The 23,853-nt window shown below is 34.0% G+C and overlaps 2 protein-coding genes and 1 pseudogene across 2 annotated transcripts; 2 read left to right on the top strand and 1 right to left on the bottom strand.

Annotated features, from left to right (window-relative positions):
- Positions 1–9,441: 9,441 nt before the first annotated feature.
- On the bottom strand, positions 9,442–10,482 carry LOC116144435 (annotated as a pseudogene).
- A 2,936-nt stretch (positions 10,483–13,418) lies between these two features.
- On the top strand, positions 13,419–13,815 carry LOC116144392. The gene has a single exon (XM_031429838.1). The coding sequence runs from the start codon at positions 13,494–13,496 to the stop codon at positions 13,800–13,802; it is 309 nt and encodes a 102-aa protein (XP_031285698.1). The 5' UTR covers positions 13,419–13,493; the 3' UTR covers positions 13,803–13,815.
- A 7,311-nt stretch (positions 13,816–21,126) lies between these two features.
- Positions 21,127–22,751, top strand: LOC116144454 (gibberellin 2-beta-dioxygenase 1-like). Its single transcript, XM_031429895.1, has 3 exons — positions 21,127–21,581; positions 21,667–22,021; positions 22,374–22,751. Exons 1-3 carry the CDS (start codon positions 21,178–21,180, stop codon positions 22,620–22,622), a joined length of 1,008 nt encoding a protein of 335 aa, XP_031285755.1. The 5' UTR covers positions 21,127–21,177; the 3' UTR covers positions 22,623–22,751.
- The last annotated feature ends 1,102 nt before the right edge of the window (positions 22,752–23,853 follow it).

Below are 23,853 nucleotides of genomic sequence, written 5' to 3'. Positions count from 1 at the left end.
CTACCCAAATAAAATGTTTCCCTCTTACTTGGGTGGAAAATATAGTGATTTACAAAAATGCCCTCTTCTTGGCCTCTTCCATTGCTTCTCTTCTTAGCCTCTTCTCTTGCCGGCAATTGTTGCCGACGTTGGGGAGCGTCAGCAACCAGAAAATATTGTAAATAAACATTCATCAATTGTCTTTCAACCCAGCAAACACAAAAATCGAATGAATCAATCCCAATTAATCCAATTAAAACTTGAACAACCCTAGGGTGGGGGACCTTCAATCGCCGGCGATTGGTGAGCAAATGGGATCTAGGATGTTGGGGCTTTTGGAGAGGAAGATCCAAGGAATCTATTGGTGGAAGGACGATTTTCGGCATCTGAAACAATCAAAAATCGGCTTGGAATTCGAAAGGTCGAGCATAGCACGGCCGGCAATCGGCAAGCAAGGGACGATGATGGAGGTAAGGGTTTCGTAGAGTGGGTTGTAGGGAGTGCGATGGTGGTGTCTAGAAGAATTTATGACAAAGAAATCAACTGGAAATTAAGGTGATGGGTTTTGTAGAGTTGGCCGTGCAAATGGAGGTGGTGATGGGAAATGGTGAGTGATCATGGTAAATAGAGGCTTGGGCTTTGTAGAGGAGGTGATGGGGATTCTATGGGTAGTCTCGGAAGTGATTTTGAATATCGAGATTGACCGAAAAATTGCAAAAACTGCCGACCGTGACACTACTAACATGCGCCATTTCTTGCTAACATGCGTCATTCTTCTTCTCTAGCAGCCAATGTTTGTTTACCATTCTACCCTCATTAATATTGGACTTTTGACTATTTTTCCCTTTCTGACAACAAAAATTACAAACAAAATTATGTTTTGGATACTGAATGGTATTTAAAAAGTGGGTGGGTATGAATTTGTCAATGGGCTATTTTTTGGGTGGGAACATATTGTTAACTCTAAAATAAAATAAAAGGGTTATTGTTTACCATACATGTAGAAGGAGGTAAACATAATTGAATAAAATATTTTTTTTTTTTTAAGTGTTACGTTGACGTATTAATAGGGTACTTTATAACAAAATCTTTAAAATGTAGGTGTTTGTTGAGACACCAAATTAAAATTTAGCATTAGTTAACATATGATTGAATGTTGAATTAATAAAATAATGAAAATAGAAAGAGTAGATAGATTCATGAATGAGATTGGAGAGAAATCTTAGAAGCAAAAAATCTACCTTTGCGGAAAGAGGGACTGATCATGTGAGGTTGAGGCCACTGACAATCCGCTAGACCTGCACACATGAAAGGACAAGCTGAAGCTTACGGAAAACACTGGGGTGGTGTTTCCCGTTGGCATTCCGACGCTTAAGTCAGCAAGGCTGAAAGAGATTATTTGATAAGAATTAAGGAGAATAAGGATTACCAGGAGTCTTGTCAAAGGCTAGGACTACGGTGGAGGCGTCGGGTTCTTGGGAACAAAAACTTTATGAGCAAATAGATGGTTGTGAGTAGTGTAGATTGACTATAGGAGATTCCTCTTTATGAGAGGACGAACCTCTGTTTATATAGTGAACCCAACGGGTTGGAATCTTAGTAGGACACTGAGTCCTATTTTGGGAGATAATCCATATCAAGAAAGAAATATGATTTCTTGACTTTATCAGATTAAGTTTAATAGTTTGAGTAAGATTTGGAATCTTAGTAGAAGAGGAAATAGAATAAGATTCTGATTTCCTATTTATGGACTGTTGCAGGCTAATGGGCTGAAACCCAGTTTAGCTTAACTTATAGGATAACCCAACTCATAAAGTGGGTAGTTCACAAGGTGATTTTAAGCGTAGGCCCAATCGGGGATTGGGTTGAGGCCTTGGGTCGTGACATGTTTATTTCGTTATTGGACCTCGTCAAGGTCAAGACAATTTTTGGCTCTAACAGTTAGCCCCCCACTCTCTAAGTTAAAGGGTATTTAGCTTAGAGAGCAGATTTAATCGAATGAGTGCGAACTGAGCAGATCAGTGCTAGCAGCTCGTTAGGTCGGATGGACCGTTGTATGGATTAGGTCGATGACTTGTCGATTTGAGGTGCAAGTCCTTCAATCGATCTAGGTCGATTGAATGTGTAAATCTATAAATCAGTATGGGCCGATCGAAGGTGTGAATCAATAAATCAGTCTGGGCCGATTGAAGGTGGAAACTATAAATCGGTATGGGCCGATTGAAGGTGTAAACTATAAATCGGTCTGGGCCGATTGAAAGTGTAAATCTATAAATCGGTCTGGACTGATTGAAGGTGTAAACTATAAATCAGTCTAGACCAATTGAAGGTGTAAACTATAAATTGGTCTGGGCCGATTGAAAGTGTGAATTTATAAATCGGTTTGGGCCGATTGAAGGTGTAAATCAGTAAATCGGTCTGGGTCGACTGAAGGTGATCACAATAGGCGATTTAAAACAACTTCATATGGTATCCCGTATGGTGTACAGTTATCCACAATAAATTGAATAAGAGAAGTAATGGCGTGCATGTGCAAGACCAAAGGAAAGATAAAACTCAAATGGAAAATGTCATGCATGTATCAAGTAACAAGCCGCATATAGAAGTGATGCCAGAGCAAGGGAAGAATAATCTTACCTGGAGAAGTAACATGTCTGGCACGCATGTTTTAAGCAACAAGCCGAATGGGAAAGCAATATGCGTGATATGCATGTGTTATGGACCAAATGAAGAGTGAGCTTTCCCCTTCAAGTGTTGCCGCCCACACTTGTTGAACCGAGTGGAGTATTTGTTTTTTGACTTGAGAGTTCTCCTGTTGCTAGCGTTGATCCAACCATTTGATTAAATATGTAAAGCTGGTACCCATTTCGTCATCAACATCATCCAGGGGTAACGCTATTCCTGAATTTAGCATTAGTCGCTGAAATATTCTCGGCCATGAAAAACTGGAAAAGAGTTGGAAGAGCAAAGTGGAGAGATAGACTAACAAAAAATCCTCTTGATGACTGAGGAACACGTGGTGAGCAAAATTTGAATAAGCTAAAAGGAGTAGTATGCATGGCATGCATGTTTAATACAGACCAAATGAAAGAAAAGAATAAGCTAAATGGAGCAATGATATGCATGGGGTGCATGTACTAAGTAGTGAACCGAATGGTGAAACATAGGGCTGAATGTGGTCCATAACTTCAATGGATGAGCCCATGGAGGCTTTTGATCTGAATGAAGTGTTTGGTGACTCATCCTGCTGCATCGTTTTAAGCATGCTGAGTGGATATGAGAGCTTTTCCCCTTTATGTGTTGCCGCCCATGCTTGCTGGATTGATTGGATATAAGCTATCCTAATTGACTAGCTGGGTGGAGGAGAAGTGAAAGGAAGTAATAGAAGTCCAACCAAAGAAGTCAAAGCTAGGCCAAGATAAGAAAAAAAAAAGGGGCATTCTTTCATTTAATGAAAGTAATCATTCTTTTTGGGAGTCTTCATGTTTCAATTTGTCAAAATGTGATATTAGAGACGCGTGTATGCCGTGATGCAGTAGACCTTTGGATAGAACAATGAAGAAACATTTTTTTTTTCTTTCCAAGCCTAATGCAAAGTCTGACACGTCCATCTTGAAGAGGCGACTTTTGTCTTTAGGTGGACCGAGTGGTTGAGGAGATTATACTACTTGAAGTTGGTTCAGACTTCGGACGAATCAAGTGGGATGCCTTGAGTGGCTGTGGTAGAGATAAATTAAACTTAGCCGAGAGAAAGTATTGTGTTGAGTGACTGTCGAGTCGAATGCGATTGTGATAATCTGTTTGAATGGGTTTGTAGGTACTTTCCCCCGGAGCATGAGTGAGCTGATTCAGTTGGAATTGGGGGGTGTGATATAAATCATGTCGAGTGGAGATTGGGGTGTTAAACTTAAAGGTGATAAAGAAGAGAGAGTTCAAAGAGTTCTAGGTTCCAGAACGAGTAAACAACATGGCGAATTTTTTGCATGAGTGCCACCAGGTGCACCGGTAGGGAAACAAATTACAATCGGTGGCAGGGGGCAGAATCACCATGAGTAACGCCATGGGTTAGGAGAGCCAATGAGAAAGTTTGGATAAAATGTTGTGCTATCATTGCTTTGAGAATTTGGGGGAGAGATAATGCGAATGAAAACGTGGGCGGGGAGGACAATGCAAGTGGAGGATGCTGGAGTAGATAAATGAGAGAGTGCGTAAGCGACTCATTTTCAAAAGGAGAAAAGACAGCTGCCATGTGGGCGCAGTAGTAGGTGCAGTTAAAGGGGCTGCTATATGCATCATTTACCAAGGGTGCCAAGCTTCATCTTCTTTTTGGATGATGGAGAAAGGGATTTTAGAGGGGACTGGCAAGAAAGAGGGATTGGTTTTGCTTTTGTTGGCGTTTGGAGAAGGGCGGCGACTCGAAGAAAGCATGCTTTTGGACGCGATCCTACTCAGTGCTTCAATTCGACTTCATGCAGCCAAGTCATCCGAGTGGAGTGGAGAGGATTTTGGGGTAGGCTTTGAGTACTTGTTTTGGGGTCACTAAAGACGAGTGGGGGAGACTAGATTCTTAATGTGTTTGTAAAGAATGTAATTCACATTTAAGAGGGTGGATATTTTGGGCGGATAAATCATAGCAAGGTGAGGGAAAAGTGGTTGTTTTTATTCTTTGGTAATGTTTTTTGTTTGGAATCTGCTTCAAAGCTTGATCCTCTATGGAATTTGGCGAGGTTGAGGTGCTCTAGGTTGGGTTTTGGAGGAAGGTTTGAAAACCTTTGGAAATTCTCAGTTGTTTGGTGGATTTTGGAGAAGAAAGTGGGATTATAAGAGGAGGACGTTGAAGTAAGTAAAAGAGAGAGGAGAAGAAGAAAAGATGCAAAGAATATGCAGACAGAGAATGAGAAGCGTGAGTTGTGTTTTGATGCTTCAAGGTATCATATTACACGCTGAATAAATATAATACGCATAAAACAGATTATGATATGCTGAATAGTTAAAATATGACATGTGAACAAATAAACCAGTGAAGAAAAGTAAAGAAAAAATCTTCTTATCATGATGGAACTTTTCAGATTAACGATGTTAGTTGAAGGGAGTTTCGTGTCTCCTCTCATGTTGCAAGTCGTCGTTGGAATAACGATTGTTAGAGGCCCCACGGTGGGTGTCAAACTGTAGATGCAAAAAATCAACCTTCGCGGAAAGAGGGACTGATCCTGTGAGGTTGAGGCCACTGACAATCCGCTAGACCTACACACATGAAAGGACAAGCGTGAAGCTTACGAAAAACACCGAGGTGGTATTTTCCGTTGGTACTCCCACGCTCAAGTTAGCAAGACTGAAAGAGATTATTTGATAAGAATTAAGGAGAAGAAAGATCACCAGGAGTCTTGTCGAAGGCTAGGACTACGGTGGAGGCGTCGAGTTCTTGGGAACAAGAACTTTAGGAGCAAATAGATGGTTTTGAGTAGTGTAGATTGACTATAGGAGATTCCTCTTTATGAGAGGACAGACCTCTGTTTATATAGTGAACCCAACGAGTTGGAATCTTAATAAGACACTGAGTACTATTTTGGGAGATAATCCCTATCAAGAAAGAAATATGATTTCTTGACTTTATCAGATTAAGTTAATAGTTTGAGTAAGATTTTGAATCTTAGTAGAAGAGGAAATAGAATGGGATTCTGATTTCCTATTTATGGACTGTTGCAGGCTAATGGGCTGAAACCCAGTTTAGCTTAACTTATAGGATAATCCAACTCATAGAGTGGGTAGTTCACAAGGTGATTTTAAGCATAGGCCCAATCGGGATTGGGTTGAGGCCTTGGGTCGTGACATGTTTATTTCGTTATTGGACCTCGTCAGGCTCAAGACAATTTTTAGCCATAACACCACATACATTTATTATATTAATTCAATCATAAAGCTTTGAGTGAATGAAAGAGATAGACTATAGTATTTATTACTGTTGTATTGTAATACTCATGTTCAATTGCTTATCATGTTTGCTATATAGTTTTTGTTAAAATGCTATATAATTTATTGTATGGTTTTGACTATTTCATTGTTTTAGTCTAGATGGTAAACCGTAAATTATGCTACCTAATTGTCAGATCCAGTTAACAGACCAGTAATTTTGTTATTCAATTAAGACATAGGCTAAACCATTCCAAACCATTTATTTGTTTACTGTTGTACTAAAAAAATCCATGTGGCTAACTATTTGGATCAATTATTTTTTCTGCTATTTTCTGATACATGTGCAGAACCATTTTGATCATCAAGTTGTTTACAATTGTACTATAGAATTGTAGCCATTGGCCAAACCATACTGTTGAATTGTAAGAATAAAGCGAAGCTATATAGATTGAACTATATAATTGCAAGAGACCAGTTGTAGAACCATGATTCATTAACAATTGTAATATTGTCATATCATTTTTAGTTAATACTATATGAAAAGTTAATTTCATGCTGTTGTTGATTATAATTTCTGCAAGCAAGTTGCCAAACAATATTTTCATCCATAATGGTAATAAATTGAAATCTTCTTTAGTTTAAATTTAATTTGATTCAATGTTTTTTGGATAACTGTAGACTCGCTACTGAACCATTCAGTTTATCATCACACAAATTTCAGTTTCCACTGAACAGTCAGTAGTAAATTGGTCATAACTTGCTTAATAAAAATCCAATTGATAAGCGGTTTGAATCTTTGGCAACTAGACAGACACAGCTTTAATTTAATGTATTATACGATAAATTTGGATAATTGTACCCCCACTGCTGAACCATTCAGTTTATCATCGCACACATTTTGGTTTCCCTTGTTTCTCGATTTCCACTGAACAGTCATTAGTAAATTAGTTATAACTTGCTCAATAAAACTCTATCTGATGAACGGTTTGAATCTTTGGAAACTAGACAGATAGGAATTTTATTTGATATATGTACGATGAATTTGGATAACTGTAGACTCACTGTTGAACCATTCAGTTTATTATCATACACATTTCATTTTCCACTGAACAGTCAGTAATAAATTGGTCATAACTTGCTCAATAAAACTTCAATTGATGAGCAGTTTGAATCTTTGGAAACTAGAAAGACGGGGGTTTGATTTGATATATTATACAATAAATTTGGATAATAGTAGACCCACTTCCAAACCATTCAGTTTATCATCACACACATTTCAATTTCCCCTGTTTCTCGATTTCTACTGAATAGTCAGTAGTAAATTAATTAACCATAACTTGCTCAATAAAACTCCAATTGATAAGTGGTTTGAATCTTTAGAAACTAGACAGATAGGGATTTAATTTGATATATTGTATGCTAAATTTAGATAACTGTAGACCTGCTGCCGAACCATTCATTTTATCATCACATACATTTCGGTTTTCCCTATTTCTCGGTTTTCACTGAACAATCAGTAGTAAATTGGTCATAACTTGCTCAATAATAATCCAACTGATGAGTGGTTTCAATCTTTAGAAACTTGACAAATAGGGCTTTAATTTGATATATTATATGATGAATTTGGATAACTATAGACCCGCTGCTAAACCATGTATTTTATCGTCATACACATTTTGGATTGATGAGTGGTTTGGATCATTGGAAACTAGACAAACAGAGATTTAATTTGATATATTATATGCTGGATTTGGATAACTATAAACCCTTCAAATTATGTTCAAACCACACTTAAAAGAAATGACAAGTTATTTAAAACAATGTATGAAACGACATCATTTTAAAACATTAGACGTTTTGAAGCTAAAAAACACACCGCACAATAAAATCATAATGTAAACTATATATAATTAAAAGATGATATCACCAAAACTGGAAAACAAACTTAATAATAATTAGATATGCTCCTCTATATTAAATGAACATAACAATTTTAATAATTAAAAATAATTCAATTAATTTATTAAAAAAAATTATGACTGCCAAAGTTTATGATATGAAAAATTATCAATTGTCATGTCAAAACACAGTCGGCGAACTATAATTTAAAAAAAAAAAAAAAAAAAAAAAAAAAAAAAAAAAAAAAAAGTGGTTCTAACAAATTCAATACATTATCTACTTAATAAATATAAAATTGTATTAAAAACGACATTTGATATTGTTTTTATCTTTCCTATGGATAATTTAATAAGACAGCTGTCGAACCATAAATTAAAATAAATAACCGACCATCTTTCGATTTCAATATAGCAAAACATAACATATAAATATGACATAGCAAAAAAATGATATTGCCTACTATTCATTGTTTTAAAACCCGGATCGGAGGGTAAACTGTTTTGCTGTCCGGGTCACGGTTCAATCGGTCCAACCGGTTGGACCGGTCGGTTGGACCGGTGATGTCAGCAATATTTTATTTTTAAAAAATTACATATTAACCCCTTAAATCTTAATATATTACAAAAATTCCCCTAAAAAAGTTTATTGGTCCCTAAAATTTTTATTTATTCCAAAAATATCCCAATAAAATTACCAATTAATCCCTAAACTTTTGATATATCTTCAAAATACCCCTATAAAATTACAAGTAACCCTCATAATTTTAAAATATTTCAAAAACCCCCCTGAGACCTAAACCGGACCGGAGAAGCTACCGGTTCACGGTCCAACCGGTCTGACCGGCCGGTCCGGTCCGGTTTTTAAAACAGAGCTACTATTCAATTGTAATGACCCAGATGCCGAACAATAATAATTTTGGCTGTGGAATTATATGAAGACAAATGATGAACCATTTATCATTCATAATTTTAATTGGTTAAGTTCTACTTCAATACCAAATTCTATAGAATGGTAAAAAGTCATATGCCAAACCATATTTTTAAGTAATTTCAGTTCAATTGTCTAAGAACTAATGTAATATCGGGTTGGTTTGAATGTAGTTTGATGACAAAATGAACATTAAGCAAAAAACATTATTTGAAATTATATCTAATTTTCAAGCAAAACTTCCGGACTGTTGGTTCAACATTAATTGTCCGATTCACAAAACATTATAATTTAATATTACTTATTTGGATTAAATGGGTATACATTGACATGTAATCTTTATATGAAATTACTATTCTTAATTTCTTTATCATTTATTCCTTTAATTATTAATTGAACATTAAATTAAATATTATCACAAATATTTTCTAATCTATTATTTTAGTCAACCTTAGGATACTATTTATATTGTATAGTTTCCAAATTATATCAATATATATTGTAATTTGTAACTAACATAATTAAGAGATTTAGTAGATTATTTTTCACCTATACAATGTATGTACCTCTATAAAAGATATCAACCAATTGAAACATCAAATTATTCAAACAAAAGTGGTGTTAAAACAAATTTCATAAGCAGCCCGCACAACAGGGAGACCTTCTACCTAATTAGGTATTATATATTTATCTATCAACAAAAGACAGTAAACATAAGCTCAATTAATTAATTGGGAGCGTCCTCCCCAATTTATCCTCAATAACACCAGTCTGAATCCCTGTAAGCGTTGCGTGAAGTTTATGTGTCACTGTTTCATTTCCAGTTTTGTAATCAGCCCTGCATTAAAATTATTCCATAGTTAATAGAGGACGAAGGAAGAAGGAAATTAAACAGCATAAATATACATTTATTTATTTATTTATTTTACCTTGTATTTTTATACGTTATACTGGCAACAGGAGTCACAACCATTGCGGTTCCTGTGCAAAATACTCCATCTGCATTCAACAAAACCTCCATTGGAACATTGCGTTCCTCCACCTGAACATTGTACTTATTTATTAAAACATTTCCTCAATTCGCCCTTTTATTGCGATTAATAGAATTAACGACAATTAATTAGCTACCTGGTAACCCATATCAGAAGCAAGTTTAATGATGCTTTTTCGGGTGACACCAGGCACAATAGTTCCATGTGTTGCTGGAGTTGAAATTACATTGTCCTGCAAAAGAGAGATTAGTTAATATTGGAAAAAATAGAGGACTTCTGATATTAATGAAGCGAAACATTTGTGTAGAATGGCCTTTAGTTCTTACCTTGAGAATGAAAATGTTACATGAAGAAACCTCCTCAATGTACTTTCCAGTTACTGCATCCAAGAATAAGACGTCAGTGAAAGCTTTGGCCTTTGCTTTGGCTACGGTTTCATAAACCTGCAATAAGCAATGAAAATTTAAAAACAATTCGATATAGCATCACGGCATGTAATGAAGCTCAATTTTATGCTCACCCCTGAGTAGTTTGTGATACTCTTAAGTCTTAATGCCTCCAGTTCCACCAGGTCCAGCACGATGGAGGTCTCTTTCGATCAATAAGTTCAGGGATTCTCTACCCTGTAATATATATTAGTGACATTATTGTTAAAAATATTGCATCAAACAAAAGAAAATTAATTAAATGACTCAAGTAATTAGTGTACCTTGTAGAAGTTGCCATGGACTGGGCTCAGTGGGCTGGTCTTTGTGACTATGAGCTTAGTCATTGTTAATATATATAAAAAAAAAAAAACTTTAGTATTCACAAAATGTAAACTCATAGCCACATTTCAAAAGTCTTTAGCACAAACATATTAATGATTTTAAATAATTTTACCAATATCATGGGAAACTAGTATTATGGTTAGTGTCAACGCCATCATCATAATGAAATGTGTCTACAAAAGATGATCTTTGTATTGGTGCCAATACTAGTAGTAGAAAAGGCGATTTTTTTGCCACAAGAGTGAAGAAAGATGCAAATAAGGCATAACAGAATGCTTCTCTTTTAATAAAAATTAATAGAGGTATTTGGGTCCTAACTATTAATTAAAGGTATTTAAGTTTTATTTTTTTCGATTAACTTCAATGGAAAATGGCAATTTTTGTAACTTTTGCTCCTATTTTATAAATTTAATTCAAATTGGTTGATTGTTAATTGATACTAATCATATGGGCAATAAAGTAAATAAATATAAAATAATCTGCATTTCTAATTATAGTTCATTTTTTTCGACATAAAATGTGGAAGATTTTTATTTATTTATTTCAGATGATGATTATAATAATATTTTAGGAGATTGTGTATTTATAATTTATCTAATTTTGTGTGTACTGCCAGATTAAATAATGAAACAAATACATGTTCTCGAGGGACAATGTCTGACCCGATTTCATGGAAACAATTTAACTGGTTGGGAATAAATAAATAAATAAATAGGTCACATTTATTATTATTGTTTTAACTTTTAATTACAAAAAGAAACCAACAAGTAATTGAGAAAATAAATCTAAAAAGAAAGCATTTGTTGATGCGTGATTTTAACACCAACTAATCGACACGTGTGTAACGTTGGTGGGTCAAGAGACACACATGGGTCAAGAGACACACATAGGTATTGATAACGGGTAGAGTAAATGCAGCAATGAGAGCTTTTTAAAGTGGTTCGGATGCTAAAGTAGCAAGTCCTACGTCCACTAATAGTTGTATTAGTATTATGGGTCAGGTCACAACAGCGAACTGACTTACAAATGATTAGGGAAAAGTAAATACAAAGATACAAGAGAGAGAGAAAGTTAGTTCAGAGTGTAAAAAGGCCAAATCCCCTCAATGAAGGGGTCTTTCCCTTTTTATAGTGAGATGAGTGCAAGTAATCATCATTAAATCCGTGGGTTGATGCGAAAGTCAGGGCAAAATCCGGTTTTACGTCACATTGCCCACCTTCCAAGCTGATTTCATGCGATTTAGAGCAGGGAATGGACACGTGGAAGCTCCACAGCGTCTGACAGGCCTGACGTGTGCTTACCGTTCTGACGGGAGCATGTCACACTCTATCACGCGATTTCCCACGCCAGCCCTTGATTTCCCAGGCGTAACAGCATTAATTGCAAAAAGCTAGATTTGACATTAATTAAATACGTCAACATGTCATACTATAAATAATATTCTGTATGTTTTAAAGCGTGTTTCAAACATTATTCTCTTATCTTATATTTGAATTTTGAATTGTAAAACTGTATGAATATTTTTAATGAAAATGAAGCTTAAAACCATTTTCAACATTTAGTCCCTTATAGTTAGACCCGACAAAACGGGTCTGGACCCGCAGGTTAGACCGTACCCAGGTAAAAAATATAGGGTATGGGTCCAATTTATTAAACCCATTTTTTGAGACCCGTACCCGTACCCGGCCCAAATACACACGGTTTATACGGGTGAACCCACGGGCACCCGTATTTGCACTAATGAATTTTGAATCCCTAACAGTAACCCCTAATTTTATCACGCATTCAGCCATTCACGTAGCAGTCACGCCTCTCACTCTCAGTCTCATCTCATCTCTGATATCTCACATCTCTGATCTCTCACTCTCATCTCATCTCTAATCTCTCACATCTCTGATCTCTCACTCTCATCTCATCTCTGATCTCTCACTCTTTGATTCTCAGTAACTTTATCGCGGCCGCATCTCAATCTCTCATCATTCTTCTTCGTCTGAAGTTCAACTCCCTGTCTCGGTGTCTCCATCTTCGATTAATAGTCAGTTCGTCACTCGTCGGCTAGTAATGAATCCCTAACCCCTAATTTTGTGTGTTTGTTTTTGTTTTTTTGACAGATTTTGTGTTTTCTTTTCCAGGTGGAATACGCTCTGGAAGCCGTCCGTAAGGGGAACGCCGCAGTTGGAGTACGTGGAACTGATATCGTCGTCCTCGGCGTCGAGAATAAATCCACCGCTAAGCTCCAAGACTCCAGGTAGTTTATATACATAAGCTAAGTTCCGCTTTTGTTTACTGGAATTAGTGATCGTGCTGAGCTGATGTTATTTTAAGTGTTGTGATTTGGATTATGAATTGATTATGTTAGTTGAAATTGTGACATTTACCATTCTCAAATATTGAATCTTACTAGTACGAATTTGAATGTTTGTGAGCTATAATTTTGAACCTTTACATGTTTAAAGTGAACTAAAAATTTTGCAGTTTCTGTTAACTCTTTCTGTTGAGAGTTGAGTTTGGATTTAAATAAGTATTGGAGACGTCCGCATATGAGAATTCTTGAACTTTTAAATTTCCAGTGTAGTCGTCAGGTTTAATGGTTTATTGTGATATGAATTTCTTTTGAGCAAATGAAGAATATGTGCCAAAAAGTTGTTTTTCAAGGTAGAAGTTGACTCATGCATGCTTATTAAAATGCCTATAAGTTTAAACTACACTGCCGGGATGAGACATTATACCATAGGAGGTTGAAGATGCGCATTGCTTTTATGATTAGATTGATTTGAAGGTATAGTATCTGCATTAAATTTGCCAACGAAGAAGAGTATCATTTTCAAAGACTTTATATGTGATGTTGATGATAGGTCAAAGAGGTGCTGGAAGCCCAATTTCCAGGAGAAGCGGCTCTTTAGTTTCATATTAGACCGCCACATTAGAGTCAAAAGTCACAACCCATGCTCTTCGCTGCATAGATAAGGCAGGGGGCATTGATGAGTATCTGCTGAAGACTCCTTACCATAAGATGGATACAGAAATGGGTCTTTTTTGGAAGAGCAAGATTGAGAAGCTGCATGAAGAGCTGGGGAAGATGGAGGTAGTATTCTTTTCACCAGAAGATGAAGCCAAGTTTGAACAGGGTTTTAAAGACCTGAAACTTGCCAAGAGGGCAGCCCGTAGGGAACTCAGAAGACAGATGTATGGAGGTTCAAGCAAACAAACACAAACCGAGGAAGGAAGCACAGATAGTCCGGTAACTGATGAGGAAGCTACAACCTCTGGGGAAGGAAGCCAACATCATGATGTTCATGAGCAGTTCGTTGCCAACTCCTGAGACTCAAGTTTGGACCTCCACACTTGCTGGGGATATTAAAATTTTTTAGACTCTATCACGCCCATTATAGGATAAACATTTGCTGTCCTAAAAATGTTTATTTTGATTCCTATTTGTTTATTTATATTCTAGATTGAATTGAATTTAGAGCAGTTGATTTAGGGGGTGTAAATGTAAAAAATTAAAACTGCAGGAATTTTGAGGGTGTAACTGTCATAATTGAAAACTATTAAGGGTGAAATTAAAAACTAAAATCTGGAGAGAGAAAAAACGAGTCCACCCGTACCCGTATAGGGTAGGGCACGGGTCCAACATTTTGGACCCATATAAGGACCCGTACCCGTTTGACCCGTATCCGTTTAACCCGGACCGTACCCGGCCCACCCACCCGTTTTGTCAGGTCTACTTATAGTATCTCCAAATAATTTTTTATATGACATAAACTTTTTATTATAAAGAGTTTATCTATAGAAACAAGAGTTCAACAGACTCTTTATTCTTTAAATATAAATTAAAAAGTGGGTTTGACTCTCTATATTTAGATAGTCAAATTTCATTCTCTATCATAATTTTAAATAATAAATTGTAAGTTTCTATGTATTTTATTAGTGATTTATCTCTTGTATTAAGTTTCTTTCCTAAAAAAATATATTTTCTCTCCTAAAATTTAAAGAGTTTATTGGATTTGAATAAAAAATTTATTTTTTATATTTAAAAGTCAACTAATATTCTTTTTATTTATATGAAAGATACTATTAAAGATGCTTTTATAGAATTATCATTTATCTTTTTTGGAAAATTATATAAAAAGAAAAATCTTTAATAAGGAATGAGGAATATTTGATAAAATTAATTGAGGGGGAGGAAAATAAACAGAAAATAATCATTTAACATGTGATGTAATAAGAAGAGCAAAGTTTATCCGAAGAAGATTAAAATAGAATTTAATTCGAAGGTTATTCGATGTCGGCTCAGCCTCAGCCTGCTTTTGACCAGACTTTTCTTTTCTGTTTGTCTCTTTCTCTTTCTATTTCTATTTCTATTGCTTTGAATTTTAAGTGAGATGGGATGTTTCATTGCGCCAGTGAATCAAGTGGCAGCAGATAACTTCCATGTCACCTCACCATACATCTTCCTCTCGACCTACACCGCTCCCATATCTTTTTCATTATATTTTCAAGAATGGATGATATTAATAGGAGAAATTGAATTCCAAAAGATTCGTAGAAACTCCTAGTATGTAAATCTAATTCTATTTTATTTAATTATTTTAAAATTTTTTAAGTTTATTAATTTAATTAAATACCCAAAAACAAAATTTAGAAATTAACAAAAACACTATCACCCATTTACATTTGTTAGATTTCGGTCACCATCGTCAGAAGATGGTTAAAATATGACGTAATGGTGCACTATCAGTTGGATCTGACCAGTAGTGTGTCGATCTAACCTTTTTCAACTAGATTTATGGTCAAAGATCTAGTCATGGTCATCAACAACTATCATATTTTTAGCCGTCGTTGACGACGAAATATGACCAAATTTGATCATTGAGATAATTCTGTCAAAAAATGTTATATCGATGCACGATTGATCAAATCTATTTGATCGTGTGTCAGCACGACGATCGCCAGTCACCATCCAACAACGGTGGCAGCTGCCCGTAAATACATGCCAAGGATCATATAAAATACTAAAAGGTCCACTGAAATAAGGTTAATATCATTATACCCCATTCAAACCATCAGTTTCTTTGGTTAAAAATTTGAACATGTGTAGTACAAGGCAATAATAGTGACAGAACATGGGATCATTATCTCTTTGTTTGATTTGTCAACCACGTTTCAATGGCAAAGTATAAACAGTAACGTGGCCTAAAAATTTGACTCATATAACTGTAACCCAAATCTCATTGACCAATAATGTTTGTAGGCCAAACCCTTGGATAAATGATAATTCCTAATTATATATTAACTAGGGTCCTCCAAGTTGCTTTGGATCGCTTATTTTTATTTTTTATGTACGGAGAATAATATCTTTGTGTAAAAGAATAATTAATTGGTTAAGATTTATAGTAGCACTTGTTCGTTTATATGGGTCCATTATTCCATTTATCACTTTCCAAACCACGAAATTTCCTTCTCATGTCTATATCAATTTCACGTGATGTAAAATGTAAAGAAGCGTGATTAATTGATTAATCATGATAAGCATGATTAAGAATGTAATAACACATGATAAGCATATAGTGTGGTGCGCATTCACACAGTCAAACACCCACGTCTATTCTATCATTTAACACCGTCAAATCAATAATTCTTATTCAATTTGGGACATTAATTGATTTATATTCTTTGCATATAAGATGTGATACATTCCTCACGTGGTAAGTTTAATAGTTAATGCCATTACCAAATCATGAATCCACTTTCGGCTCCTTTTTCTTTCTAGATAACCCAAATTCTCCCAAATCTTTGTACTTAGAATTTACAATTTCATTTTCCTTCATCATTACAACAATGAAGTTAGATGTGCATAATTATTAGAGGGCCTTCTAATCTTTGCACCTATAAATAATATCCCTTTCATGGATAGAAGAATAATTAAAGACTCTTTTTGAGTTGACAGATTTAGGTAATTATTCTTTTCTAGAATATGATTGATTCTTTCAAATACTGGGTAATATCATAATTTAACATTGTTCTGCCTCCGTCAGATTTGTGTCACGCATTCTTATGGTATATCAGAGCTTGACATCAAAATCCTCTTACGTTGTCGTTTCATCAGTGCATATCTTCTCCCACAAGATGATTATTGTTATAAGCATCAATTAATTTACTATTAGCATAACCCAGTCTATCACAAACATAAAGATTATTAACTCATATCTTAATTAAGAGAATTATGCATACTAGCAATCCCGTAATATTCCCTCTCAATCATTGTCAGACAGACAAACTATATAAGGAGCCCACAACATTTGTTTCATAGGACAAATTCTAATTTTAGTAAAGTTCAAGAGGAAAACACACTCGTACATGTAAAATAGCATTAAGTGAGAGAAGGTCACCAGAGATAAATGTCCTTCATTTAGCTTGAATTGGTCTTTGTATTGTCAAACCACTATAAAAATCTATTTTGTTTATGTCATTTTATTGATCACGTTGGTTATCAGTAATCATGTGTATATTTTATATGATCTCTTCTTAGGTGTGCCAATTTTCGCATCAACAAATATCATATTGTATTATTAAAAAAAAAAAGAGGTTAAAAATCATTATTTATGTGTCAGTATCATATTCAATACATATAAATTATTCACTGATCTCACTAATTAATATAGTGCTGACAAATAAACTATCATATTAGTTGAGATTTCGATCAAATTGTACTAATTCTATATCATATACTATCAATATTCATGTGAACTCATATTCTACATCAATAGAACTGAAGATATGATTAACCCAATTTCCGAGTACAATCTAATTATACAAATTGGAGTACAATCTAAGTATACAAATTGGAGTACAATCTAAGTATACATATGGGGTTGAAATGTCACATCAAAGTCACCCCAATAAATTATAATCATGCAAAAATATAACACGTACAACAATTGATGAGCTGTTTAATACCTGGAATTATTATTATGGTACCATGCATGATGCATCTCTAAATATTTGGTACGTCCTGTAAATATTATCAATTAATGTTGTGTACTTGTAATCTTTTATTGTAGGGATCATTTACTACATGGAATATCGATTCACAAAATCCTATTTCCTGACACACCTCAATTTTGTTTCAATGGGGACGGGAGGAAAACAAATACAACATTAACAAATTTTAAGTAAAAATACAAAAGTTAATTATATTGAATTAAAACATCGAGGTATATATTAATATTATTATTATTTAGAATAGTCAAGAGGAAAAGAAAAAGTAAGTTTAGTTTGAAACTATAATGTTTGATTTGTAATTCAAAAATAATTTTTAAAAATTAAAATATGATTCAAATTTTTAAATTGTATCTTAATATTTTTACTATTAAAAAATTTGTCTGATATACAATTTAAAAAATTGTTTTCAAATTAAAAGCTATGGATTTTTAATAGTTTTCTAATTTTGCACTAGTTTTTATGATTATATTTTAAAAATATTTTTGAAAACATTTCTACTCTTTTTTTTATCAAATGCATATTCATAAAATTTGTTGTATTTCTTGTTTCAAAAACAAAAAACTGTATTTAAATTCTATATATCAAACGGGCCTAAATTCTATATGAAAAACTAAATTTTTATTCAATCACTTCAAAAAAAAAAAAAAAAAAAGTAAGCTTAAAAGTCTAAAAGATAGAGTAAACATCTTTTTTCTACCTAAATAATGGCTAAATGACATTTTCTCACCCATAAACTTTTAAAATATCACTTTATTATCGAAATTTATATTCCGGTAGCAAACAGAAAGCAAACTTGGTTCAGACTGTCGGGACTTTTGAAGAGGGGAGGCCACTGGTTGGATTTTAGTGGTTGAGATTGATTAGAATTTGACTTGGGAGGGACGGTTGCGCAAACCTTAATCACTCAATTGCTGGTGATTGACATGGTCGACATGAGTATGGTATAAAGGATTTTGGTAAATAATGATTAAAGAAGAGAATAATGGTAGTGTGGGATAGCAATGATATCAAAATTAGAAATAATATATAATTTTGGATAATAAAGTGGTAGACATATATGCATGTAGACTTTTCATAAAATAAAATAAAAGGGTTATTGTTTACAATAAGTTTAGAAGGAGGTAAACATAATTGAACAAAATATTTTTTTTTAAGTGTTACGTTGACGTATTAATAGGGTACTTTATAACAAAATCTTTAAAATGTAGGTGTTTGTTGAGACACCTAATTAAAATTTAGCATTAGTTAACATACGATTGAATGTCGAATTAATAAAATAATGAAAACAGAAAGAGTAGATAGATTCATGAATGAGATTGGAGAGAAATCTTAGAATTTATTGAACCGACCAATTGGTACAATGTTCCCTACGAGACCCACATACATTTATTATATTAATTCAATCATAAAGCTTTGAATGAATGAAAGGGATAGACTATAGTATTTATTACTATATACATGCCGCCCCATAATTAATTATTTTAATAATCTTGTCAAATTATATTTTCATAATTCTATGAAAAATATGTATTTCAATGAAATTTAATTTTGTAAATTAAGACATTATCATCCGATAAATCTTTAATAGAACAAAGGGATAGTTAATGGCAAACTTCCCAACAAATTTTAAAAATTATAAATAATAAATCAAGAATATTATGATCTTAATATGAAAGATCAACAGATAATAAAATTTCAGAAATATTTTTTACTTTAAAACAAAATATAAAAATAAAGTAATTTATTTTAGTATTTGAATAATTTGGGAAAAGAAAAGAAATAAAATATAGCCGACAGTGAAAGATAGGAAGGAGATGAAGGCACGTAGAGAGATGAGAAAGGGGGAGTGCGTAGTCGTCCACGTAGACAGATGAACAAGGGGCAGTGTTGAAGTGGAAGCTGGCCTTTCGTGTATTTTAATGTCTACATCAACCAGCTGATGTCAGTTAGTACAAAAGAATGATGGTGGGGCGTCGTACCTCATCCTCAACTACAATTTTTTTTTTTTTTTGTTTTTTTAAATTAGGATGAGGCTGACCAACCAATTCGGCTTACTTAATTCTCCACCTTCTCTACCATTGGATCTTATTATTTTCAAAATTTTCTTTTGTTTTATGTTAATTAAATTAATAAAACATTTTATTTGTAAATTCAATCATAACAACATCCAATGAGACCAATATATAAATACAATTCATAATTGAGAATTGGATAACGAAACATAAGTAAATTATTTTTTGAATATGAATTTTCTTTTATATTTTTTAGTTTGAGTTTCCCTAATTCTCTTTGAATGTTAATAGGAGTAGTCACAAAACTTTTATTCGATTAATAATTTTAAAATCTTGAAAAATTAATTAAAATATGCGTAGATTAGTCCAAACATTTCATCCTTAAAAAAAATAATATGGACTTTAATTATGGTGCCAACTTGTTTAGATTTATTTAGAAAAATAAGGAAATTCAAGAAATAAAATTTAAAAACTAGACTGAAAATCTTTGATTCAAGACCGAGTTGTTCTTGTTAATTCTTAATTGTTTAATTTTCTTTAATTATGGGTATTCTCTGGATTAACAGAATTCAAATCTATACCTTATTCTAAATCACTTATCATAAAAATTAACAGTTACATCAATTAATCTATTGGTTATGATAAGTATGGTCCGACTTATAATAATAATAAGTATGGTCCGACTTATAATAATAATAATAATAGATGATTATCCATAATATATGATGGTGGTTGATTTGACCTCGCATTTTTTAATGTGATAAATTCCCATATCTTTTATTTTTTAAGACAATTAGATCTTGATTTTACTTTTTATCCCAAGTTGAACCTCCTCATGACTAGACCGCACTTTAGAAAGGTTCTCACGCCCATGCCACTCTAAAGGTTAGATAATTACATTTACCCCCCTGGGTTTGGGTCTAGAACGTACCTATACTACATGTTAAACTATCATAGACCTCTTGATTCTAACATAAGTTAACCCATATAAAAGGTGAAATATATAATTCACTTATATATATAAGGAAAAAAATCCGTAATTCACCTTTAATTCATTGTTCTTTGCATAAAAAATATTGTTTCAAAGTTAATATTTCATTAATTGTTGTCAAGGATGTTAAAAAAAAATGTAGAAACCAAACCAAACCGGTTTTTTAGTTATCCGAAAAATCGGTTTGGTTTTAGTTCAAAGAAATACAAAAACTAGTTTTTCGGTTTGATTATCGGTTTATGGGTTATGGGAATCAGTTAACCGAAACCGGTTTATTATAAAAATAATAAAATAAAAAATAAAAACAATAAAACCGGTTTTTATAAAAATAATAAAATATAAAACCGGTTTAAATTAGGAAAAAATCAAAATTAAAAATAAGTTAAAGGAAAAACCGATTTTCTCCTTAACCGATTCGGTTCAGAAAATCGGTTAACTAGTTATGAACACCCCTTAGTTAGCTTAAAGGGGTATTTCTTAACATTTGAAATGCCAGGACCTTGATGGAACAACCAAAAGCTCAGGGTGTATTAAGTTATTCTCTCCTCTAATAAAGGTTAACAATTTAATTTTTCTTTTTTTTTTTTTTTTTTTGCTCCACATTTTTCTCGTATAAATAGCCCCGCCGAACTCAAAGCCATTCAATTCAATTCACTTCTCTAAACAAAAGCTCATATACAAAGGCAACAATGGTGGCTTTGGCCAAGCCAGCAATCCAACAGTTTCCATTCACAAAAACTTCTTGCAAAACCTCCACATTGTTCCCCGCAATCCCTTTAATCGACCTCTCAAAACCTGATGCCAAAACCCTCATAATCAAGGCATGTGAAGAGTTCGGTTTCTTCAAAGTCATCAACCATGGAGTTCCCCTGGAATTCATTTCCAGGCTCGAAGCTGAAGCCGTTAAGTTCTTCTCTTTACCTCTCCCGGAGAAAGCACAAGCCGGCCCTCCCCGCCCCTTCGGCTACGGCAACAAAAGTATCGGACCAAACGGTGACGTGGGTTGGGTTGAATACCTCCTCTTCACCGCCAATCAAGAGTCTAATCTCCAACGATTCGTTTCACTTCTCGGCAAAAATCCGGAAAAGTTCCGGTATAAACTTTCAGAAAAATCAATCAAAAATCATTCTTCTTTCTTTTTTTAATTTGTTTATAATATTGTTTTGGTGTGCTTGCAGTGGCGCTTTGAATGATTATTTATCGGCGGTGAAGAAAATGGCGTGTGAGATTTTGGAACTGATGGCGGATGGATTGAAGATTCAACAAAGGAATGTGTTCAGTAAGCTTTTGATGGATGAACAGAGTGACTCTGTTTTCAGGCTGAATCACTATCCGCCATGTCCTGATATTCAATCTCTGAATGGAATTAACAGCAATATGATTGGATTTGGAGAACACACAGACCCTCAGATTATTTCAGTGTTGAGATCCAACAACACTTCTGGCTTGCAAATTTCTCTCAGAGATGGGAGTTGGATTTCAGTTCCTCCTGATCAAAACTCCTTTTTTATCAATGTTGGAGACTCATTACAGGTACAAATTTTATACAGTTTTTATTGTTTATTTATCACTATTTACACCTATCTCTATCAGAGAGACAATAATATATCTTTCTTTTTAACTTTTTCAAGACTTCACTGTTTGGTAAGTTCACCACCCTCCAATAATTTTTCTTCTGTGCATACATGCACTCCGTTCTTATCTATATTCATGGAATACATTCATCCCACTTAAAACTCGCTTGTGTTTCTACTATCGAACTTATTCCATTACCTGAAAAAGAAAGTTTTTTTTTTTTTATCTCTATTGAGATGGAATAGTGCTTAATGGAGTTGAATAATGGTTAGTTAATGGAGATTTCTGTGTTTGGTGGGTGATTATGCAGGTGCTGACCAATGGGAGGTTTAAAAGTGTGAGGCATAGAGTTCTGGCAAACAGTTCGAAATCAAGAGTTTCAATGATTTATTTTGGCGGACCACCATTGAGTGAGAAAATAGCTCCATTGCCTTCACTCATGAAAGGCCATGAACAAAGCTTGTACAAAGAGTTTACATGGTTTGAATACAAAAAATCTGCATACAGTTCAAAACTTGCAGATAACAGGCTGATCCACTTTGAGAAAATAGTTGCCTAATGTAATTCAATACTCAAAACAATGGCTTAGATTAAGAGTTATACTTTGTATTATCTTGTAATTACCTTTCTTGTTTAATGCATAAACACAAAATCACGTTTCTTAATACAAGAATATGCTTTTGTTAAAGGCTCAACTGCACTTCTTTACGGTAAAAAGTTTCAGCAGTCAAATATGGAAGGACTTGGGTTAAACAAATAAGAGGAGACTAGTGCGTGGCTGGTTTTGATTCCCAAACAGTGAAAAAAAAAAAAGATGAAATGCAAGAAAAGTTAGATGGGAAAAGAGATAGATAGCATATTGTAAAACAAAGAATCTTGTGGGTTGTTTCATTGGGACCATTATTGTATTTGTATGATAAACAACAGGCATTAGACCTGACTTGAGCCGGCCCAGGCCTAGAGTAAACCGCGTGAAAAGGATTTTCTTTCTCTCTTTTTCAAGAAAAGTCTTCTGATTATAACGTTGACTAACAGCAAGTGGTATTTCCGAAACCAGGGGAAGTTTTTTTTGTGTTTATAGTATTTTTGGGTAAATGGTAATTAGAATAAAAAAATACACCTAAAAGGGAAAACGCCCAGCATCCCGACTAGGATAAAAATTCCAAGGGACGAGACAAAGAGGCAAAGATGTACAATCCTTTACAAATCAGCCCACACGGAGTCCTTGAGTGCCTATAACAAACCCATAAAACACCACCTAGTAGAAAAACAAATCGCCACAAAAAACAGCAAAAAAAACCAGAACAGCTAAAGAGCTGCAGAAACCATCTGATTTATAGTATTGTTGGGAGTTTGTTGTATAAATGTATAGATAACACATTAAGCTGCTATGTGCAGAAGAGCCTTATAAAATCCCACCAAATCAATATGAATATGCATATGTTGTAAGTCTTTGAAACTTTGAGTTACCCTCACACAGACTGACAAAAGTTGAGGAATTAGTGAAGATTAGAGACGATTTTACTGTCTTAATCCATTGATTCAATTGAATTTGTCTTCAATTCAAGAAATAGAAACCCATGATTCAAGCAAATGAAAAAGAGAAGAAAAAGTATAAGCTGTAAATTTGAGAATACTGACAGATAAACATGCCAATTCTTGTTCCTCTAGGACTTAAAAGGCAAGGTCAAATACAAACTGAATGACCTCAAACGCCATGTGAAAAGCATGGAATGCCTAATGTTTCGTAAGGCATCTAAGGCAAAACCATCTCTTTAAGATTTATAAAT

Source organism: Pistacia vera, unplaced genomic scaffold (genome assembly GCF_008641045.1).
Source record: "Pistacia vera cultivar Batoury unplaced genomic scaffold, PisVer_v2 Contig445, whole genome shotgun sequence".
In the NCBI taxonomy this organism is placed as follows: domain Eukaryota; kingdom Viridiplantae; phylum Streptophyta; class Magnoliopsida; order Sapindales; family Anacardiaceae; genus Pistacia; species Pistacia vera.
The sequence above is the reverse complement of the archived record's forward strand: the minus strand, read 5'-3'. Positions and strand labels throughout refer to the sequence as shown.